The sequence below is a fragment of the Dasypus novemcinctus genome, unplaced genomic scaffold, assembly GCF_030445035.2.
Source record: "Dasypus novemcinctus isolate mDasNov1 unplaced genomic scaffold, mDasNov1.1.hap2 scaffold_124, whole genome shotgun sequence".
NCBI lineage: Eukaryota > Metazoa > Chordata > Mammalia > Cingulata > Dasypodidae > Dasypus > Dasypus novemcinctus.
In genome coordinates, this window is record NW_026688150.1 from 1,069,671 (window position 1) to 1,078,191 (window position 8,521).

General features: G+C 37.9%; 1 protein-coding gene across 1 annotated transcript; it reads right to left on the minus strand.

Annotated features, from left to right (window-relative positions):
• Nucleotides 1-4,542: 4,542 nt before the first annotated feature.
• Nucleotides 4,543-5,493, minus strand: LOC101410793 (olfactory receptor 10H3-like). Its single transcript, XM_004449174.2, has one exon. It carries the CDS (start codon nucleotides 5,491-5,493, stop codon nucleotides 4,543-4,545), a length of 951 nt encoding a protein of 316 aa, XP_004449231.2.
• Nucleotides 5,494-8,521: the final 3,028 nt, after the last annotated feature.

Genomic DNA, 8,521 nt, shown 5'->3' on the forward strand with positions numbered 1-8,521 from the left:
CCAGCTGTTACTCGCTATGTGTTGCCATCAGATTTGTATATTTCCACACTTTTACAGAAAAGCTAATTAGAACTGCTACATTTATTACACATCAGTAGACCATCTCAGGTCTCCTCTTATCTCCTTTAAGAATCTACCACCTACCACCAGGTCTTGAAGGTATTTTACTACATTTTCCTCTAAAAGCTTTATGGTTCTTGCTTTTATATTTAGGTTTTTGTCTCATTTTGAGTTAATTTTTGGATAAGGTGTGAGGCAAGGTTCTGATTTCCTTCTTTTGGCTATGGATATCTAGTTCTGTCAGCACCATTTTTTGAATGGACTATTCCACCCGAGCAGGGTGGGTTTGACAGGCTAGTCAAATATCACTTGTCTGTGCAAGTGAGGGTCTGTTTCTGAATGATCAGTTCGGTTCCATTGGACTATGTGTCTATCTTTATGCCTTTACCATGCTGTTTTTACCCTGCAGTTAGGTAATATGATTTGAAGTCCTGAGATGAAATACCCCAACTTCACTTTTCATTTTTAAGTTGTTGCTGGCTATTCAGAACCCCTTACCCCTCCAAATAAATTTAATAATCATGTTGTCCATTTACTTTTTTTTAAAATGGTGCTCAAATTTTCATTGGGATAGCATTGAGTCTGTATACCAGTTAGAATAGGTTTGACATCATTAATGATATTTAGTCCTCCAATCTGTAAGTGTGGAATGTTCTTGTATTATATAGTACTTTTTAGATTTCTATAACATTGAGTTGTAGTTTTGTGACTACAAGTGGTTTACATTGTTGGTTAAGTTTATTCTTAAATATTTGGGTTTTATCTGTCATATTTTATTTTCCCCACTCTTTTGACTCTTTTAGTTACTTTTATTGATATTATCTTCATTTCTAGTCTCTCTTCCAAGCATCTCCCTCCTGTATTTTCTTTTCAGGCTCTAGCACACCCTTCAGTATTTCCTGAAAATCCAGTCTCTTGTTTAGAAATTCTCTGCTTCTGTTTATCTGTGAATATTGTAAACTTGCTCTCATTTTTGAAAGACAGTCTTGCCAGATATAAGATTCTTGACTGGAAGTTTTTCTGTTGAAGTATCTTAAATAAATTATGCTACTCTCTTCTTCCCTCCATGGTTTCTGGTGAGAAATCAGCACTTAATCTTACTGGGTATCCCTTATATGTTATGTATTGCTTTTCTTTTGTTGTTCTCAGAATTCTCTCCTTGTTTTGGGGCTTTGACATTCTGATTTGTATGTGTTTTGGAATTGGTCTGCTAGAGATATATATGGATGGGAGTACATTGTGCTTCTCATTGCCCCAGGGGCCGGTAAATTACACCTCAATATGTTCAAGAAACCAAATGTAGGAGAAAACACTCGTTTTGGGTTTAAGAAAATACAAATTCAGTGAGAGTACATAAGCCCAAATAACGAAAGTATAACCACAGGAAAACCTAGCACTGAATACATCAAAAGAGGAATAAACTGTAATGTAATCATACAATGGGAATAATGTAACATTGACGAAACAAACCAGAATTAAATACAACATGAAAGGCAAATGATACAAATACAAACAATATTGAACAAAAGACGCAAGGGAAAAATTATTCCTCAGTTATTCAACTTAGATGAAGCTCAGACACAGGCAAGAAAATAATAAACTGCATCACTTGAGGACATATAGAAAGGAAAATCTCTAGAGCAATGAAAGGAAAGCTTCATTCCAATTGTCAAGACAGGGAGTCCCTCTGTGATGAGGACAGTGGGATTGGAAAGGGATTGGTGTGTCTTCAATGTAAAGATTCTTCCACTGGGTGATGGCTATTTGGAGTTCAGTCTAAAGTATTTAATTAAAAGTAAATTTGTTTCTTTTCACAATAAAAATATTACAAGCGTTTGGGAGGCCATGGGGAGCTGGTTTTAAGAAGAGCAGTCATTCTCATCTGTGGAGAGCTTGGAGATAGCAATGTGATAGGTGCAGGAAACTGACCTTGAACCGATGGCCCACTGTGTCAGCTTCCCAGGAAAAGTGGGAAAAGAAGAAAGGAAACAGAACGCAGTGTTTCAGGCTGGTGTTGTTTCCAGTTATTAGGATGTATAAACCATGCCCCAAGGCGCTGCTGTGGCAGGGGAGCAGGAGCAGGATCTGAGATTTAGAGATCTCTCAGTCAATAGCTGATCCCTGGGACATAGCCACATTAATCTCTTTTCTGAGCTCTGGTACTGCCTTGGGGACACCATAACATTTGGGCACCAAGGGGGCCATTAGCAAAGAATGGGAGAAAATAGACGGTGAAATTAGCAACAGAAAATGAGAGATGGGTGATTAGTGATCGAGTCCAGGTTTGAGGGGTGATAAACCCACAGTGGGCAGAAGAACAGAGCCTGGGGGCCAGTGATCTATGGCTACCACCAAAGAGGAGAGGTTCATTTCTTAAGAGCCATGCTTCTTCTTGGTTCTTTGCCCAAATGGTTTACCCTTGGTGGCCTCTGTCTGCTGTAAATTCTCAAGGGAATAAATTTCATCTTATCTGCATCTAGGAATGGTCATTATTTATAACATCGTAACAAAAATTTTATCAAAAAATATATTGTTTGGTTGTTGAAAGTCTAAACACATACCCAAAAGAAAAGGAAGCCTTGTAAAAATGTCACTTTTCATAGAACAAGAGACAAGTTCCAGATCTTCCAGTTACTGGCACTGTTTACTTCAAGTATTTCTACTAAGTTGGCCCCCTACAACTCAGCCTTCTTTCTGATGATGTCAGAAGTTCATATTCATGTCTTTAGTATACCACAAAACACACAGCCTCTTCAGCATTTCTTCCGAGTTTTCAAAGATCACACTTTGCAAGAATCTTCTTTTTTTTTCTTTTTCTTTTTGTCTTTATTTTTTACTGTTACATTCAAGAAACATGAGGTCCCCATATACCTTCTACTCCCCTCACCCTACTCCTCCCCCGTAACAACAACTTCCCCAATCATCATGAGATATTCATTGCGTGACTCCCGGGGATGAGCCTCCCTGGCCTTGAGGGATGACTACCAAGTACCAGCTGATGATGTAACTAGAAAATGACCCTGAATAAAAGGGTCAACTTGGACCAGCAGAATATCTCAATCTACATATAATACCAGGAGTTAAAATGCTTTTTGACCTGAATAAAAGGGAGAAATGGAAAGGACAAATGAGTTTATATCTCTATGAGTCTCCAAAAAGAGCCAGGAAGTTGTCAGAGGGGTTGCCCTTATGCACACCTCAGCAGAGTCCCAGAGACAGATAAAGTAGATACGACCCCAGGTATTGGTTCTCCTGAGGGCTACAGAGACCCGCAGGTTCTATGGTCATGGCAGATGGGGTTCAGTGCCATGTCAGTTAGCCTCCTTTGGAGTTTGTGTCTGTGTGATGGAGCTGGACTTAGAATCTTCTTGACTGCTTTCCAATTCCTACTCAGCTACAGTTTATTGAAAATTAACAACATCCCACAAGCTTCCACATGTACCCTAACTATTATACAATAACATTTCTCCAGAATGAATTAATTAGGATGAGTTGCCATGTTGGAGCCATTCGATTGGGACTCCATTTTTGCTGATGGATCCCAGGGATGTTCAGCATTCTTATTGGACCACCTCAACTTGTTCGTGTTTTTCAACAGAGTGCAAACATTGGGCTTGACACTAACTTATTAGCATTTAACCTTTTTCAACAATTCTATTTCACATTACTTAAAGCATTCATTTCCTGTAGCTGCTGTAACAAAATACCACATCCTTGGGACTTAAAATAACACACATTTATTCCCATACAGTCCTGGAGGCCAGAAGTCTGCAAATATTTTCACTGTGCTAAAGTCAAGGTACTGGCAGGGCTGCGTCCTTCTGGATGCTGTAGGGGAGAATCTGTTTCCTTGTCATTTCCTGCTTCTAGAGGCTGTCTGCCTTCATTGGTCAGTGATCCCTTCCTCTAGCATTCTTTCAAAATCTTCCTTCCATCAACACATCTCCTCTTTTTCTGTCTGTGATGACTCCTGTGTCCCATATAAAGACCACTGTGATGACATCTTACTCTCCTGGATGAGACAATCTCCCCATCTCACGGTCCTTAGCTAAAACACAACTGCAGAGTCCCATTAACCATATAAAGACATTTAGAGTCATCATTGTTATGATTTCCATTTTGTCATTATCACTATTATTTTACCGGGGTAAAATGTGACGTCTTGCTTGCTCATTCAAGAAGAACCACGTGCATAAGTGCCCAGACATGTCCACATCTCATCCTCACCTGTCCACAGGTAATTAACATATTCTTATGCATAAATGGTGGGGTGGAATTTTTCTCACCAGACATAAACACGTGAACCCAAGCAAGAGGGAGCCCCACTTAAATCAAGGGCAGAGGAAAGAAACAAATAGTTTTGTTGAACATCTGCTGAATGCGGGTGTTTTGAATTACATTATTTCTTCCAACAGTAATATAGAGACACGCACAGTTATCCTTAGGCATTCTATCGCATTTCCTCACCTCCAAAATTGACCATTAGTAGATTTGGGAACAGACTTTTCTGCAGAAAGTTTTATTGATGGCCATCTTCAACTCCTTGTTCCTGAGGCTGAAGATGATGGGGCTCAGGAAGGGGGTGAAGACCGTGTAGGTGGTGGCCATCAGGGAGTTACTATCCATGGATTGGGGACCCTTGGGCTTCAGGTAGATGATGGAAGCGAAGCCATAGTGCACGACCACCACAGTGAGGTGGGAGACACATGTGGAGAAGGTCTTGTGCCGACCCTCTGCTGAGGGGATCCTCAAGATGGCAGCCACGATGAAGACATACGAGAGGACAATAAGAAATAAACAGCCCATTAGAGCTGTCACACACACCAAGATCACACCCACGGTGACAGAAGATGTCTCATTCCCACAGGACAACTTCAAGACGGAAAACACATGGCAGGCAAAATGGTGGATTTCATTGGAACCACAGAAGGTGAGGTGGAAGACTATCGATGTCACCATTATCCCCATGACTGTGCCACCCACCCAGACCCAGGCCACAAGTTGGGCACAGCCACGGGGGCTCATGAGCTCATTATATCGCAGGGGGTGGCAGATGGCCACATAGCGGTCATAGCCCATGATCATGAGCAGGAAGGAGTGGGTGAAGCCAAACGTGAAGGAGAAGAACATCTGGCTGGCACAGGCCACGAATGTGATGGAGTGCTGCATGGACAGCAGGTCAACCAGCATGCGTGGGGTGATGACAACAGTGAACAGAATCTCAGAGATGGACAGGGCACACAGGAAGAGGTACATGGGCGTGTGGAGTCTGTGATCATTCCAGATAGTAGCCATGATGACAAGGTTCCCCAGCAGTGTGAATAAGTACATCAGCAGATACAACAGGAATACAGCTGGCAGAGACTGTGGAGGGAAGTTTGAGAAGCCAACAAGGATAAATTCAGAGAAGGCACTATGGTTCTGCCCAGACATGCTGGATCTGCTGAGATCAGAAACAGAATGAAGGAACAATGGTTAAAATATAGGGGACATTTTTAGGACTTGGAGTTGTCCTGGGTAGTACTGCAGGGACAGATGCTGGACATTGTATGTCCTGCCATGGCCCACTGTGTGGACTGGGGGAGAGTGCAAACTGCAGTGTAAACCACCTTCCATGTGGTGCAGCAGTGCTCCAAAATGTATTCACCAAATGAAATCAATGTCCCACAGTGATGAAAGAGGTTGTTGACATGGGAGTAGTGGGGTAAGGTTGGTGGGAGTTATATGGGGATCTCATATTCTTTTAATGTAACATTTTTAAAAAATAAAGAAGGGGAAAAATGATAGTTCTCAGCACTTCTATCTCAAAGATGACATGAGATCAACATATTAAGTGTTTAAGGCACCACTCAGTCCAGAGATAAAGATAAAATTATATATTAAGTGCTTAAGACAGAATTATCCTCCTGATTGGGTTTTTATTAACAGTGACTGAAATAAAGAATAGAACCCATGTTTGGAGCCATACGAACAGACATATGGTTATCAGGGTCAGGTGCTCTTGAATAGTATGTTTATTCTAGAAGGCATATTTCAATCTTGGGTCTTAAATTAAAAAGTCTTCACTGAGTACCTTTGTCCTTTTATTGCTTATTTAACCCATTTATATTTATTGAAATGTTGCTTTATTTGTACTCCTTTTTTTCCATCTTATATTCCACATGTAGGATTGACTATGCTGAAGATACTTAACAGAAAGTCCGGAAAATAAAAGGATGGACAAATAAATGTCAGGCAATTATACAAGAAATGAAAGCAGAGGCAAAAGGCTTAATAACAGAAAAAATGGAATATAAGTTAATGATATAACATCTCTAATACAATATGCCATTAAAAGGAACCAGGTTCCTCTGGAGAAATGTTTGCTTCCTGGATGGGGCATGGAAACAAACCTAGAATACCTAGTGCCAGAAAGAAAGGAAATTTTCACTGAGAAATGGGATTATATTTAAAGAATAACAGAACCAGACTGAAAGGATTGCCATTGGCCAAAGCTATGGCAACTTGAATATCAAAAGGAATAATAAAAAAAAATTTGTTGGGACAAAAGTATATTCACTTTACAGAGCAGCTGGAGTAACAACCAAAAGAACACCATAAGGTAGCCATCAGACAAATCCAGAAATTAAAACTTTCCATGAGACTGTCGATGTGGGTTCATCAACAAACCAGGTTCATGAAGAGGGTGAAGAGATATTCAAGGAACACAAAAATCAAATGCAATGTAGTATACCAGATTTCATCCTGATTAGATAGACAAGCTACAGAGGATCTTAAGACAATGGAAAAATTTTTATTATGACTAGGTAAGAAATATATTAAGGAATTATTATTAATTTTTAGGCATGATCTTGTTTGTTTGGTTAGGAATGAAAATGTTCTTTTTAATTGCATTATGACAATAAAAAATTACAGACACATACTAAGGGGCAAAGAAAAATATGCTACACTGGTAAGAACAACATTTTAGCAATTAGTGCAAATATAATGCCATAAATCTATATATAATATCTCCCAAAATATTAAATAAGTACTTATCAGCATAACTTAAGTGAGATGGATAGTAAGTAGAAATAATAAATCAATAATAGATATATAAACATTTGTCAGAAATTTTAACAAATACTTCAGAAATATAGACAATGTCATTAATAACATTCAAACTGAATCCATTGACATACTTAGTATCCTTAGTAAACAAATGACAAACATTTATCCGGCATACACATGAGTTTTTAAAAATTGGCCTTGTTTTAGGGCATGAAAGAATATTCTATCAATCACAAAGTATCAATTCTTATAGTGCAAATGCAAAAAAATAAATAAATAGAAATCTACAGGTGAAGGATTGCTTTTCAATCCCATATGTTTGGAGACTAAATATATTATTACATAATCCAATCAGAAATCATAAATTAAGAAAGAGCTAGAATTAAGTAACTTGAAAGCCAAACATCAAATGTATAAGCTAAAACAGTACTCTAAAGGAAACTTACACTCTAAATACATTTATCAAGAAAATTTATCAAGGAAAAATCATACATAATAAAACAAAATCTGGTTACTGGAAAACACTAATATGATAGAAATAAAGGGAAGATGCCAATTAACAAAAGACAACATGAAAAATAGGAAATAGCTACAGAGATAAGGGATATTTTAAAATTAAGAAGAATATTAAGAAAAAGCAGTTAATAAATTTGAAATGTGACATGAAATAAACATATTCTTAGAAAAATATACAATTCCAAACCTGGAGCAGAAAGAAATATGGGCCCTGTATATTCAAGTAAGTTTTATAGTAATTGATTAATAGTCAAAGAACTTCACTCAAAAAAAGATCAGCCCCAGAAGATTTATGTGTGAGCACTACTGAATTTTTAAGGAATACTTGATTTGTGTCTTATACATGTTCTTCAAAAAATAGAAAAAAAATATGAAAATTATCCAGCTAGTTTATCAGGCTATTGTAATCTTGATTTAAAAACCAGATAAGAATGTTTCAACAAAAGAGAAATGTAGACCCACTGCCCTTATTATCCATGTAGATTTTAAAATCCATAATAAAATACAACATATCTGATACAATAGTGTATTAAAGAAGTAAGTCATGATCAAGTGGTGCTACTTTATTCCTGTGAATTACAAGGATTGCTCAGTATCAGAAAATCTACTAAGTGATTCAACACATGTATTAACTAAAAAAAGAAAAATCATGATTATATCAACCAAGGTAGCAGAGTATTTTCTGAAGTTCAAATGCTATTTATGATTTTAGAAAACAAACTGCTTTGCAGCAGGACAGGAAAGAGAACTTTCTTAGCTAAAAAGAGAATGGATAGCACAAAACTAGCAAATAGTATACTAAATGGAGAAACTTTAGATGCATTATCTTTAGGATTAGGAATAAGTCAAAGAACTCCATTAACTCTGCTAGTTTTCAATGGAGTTTAAAGTCGTG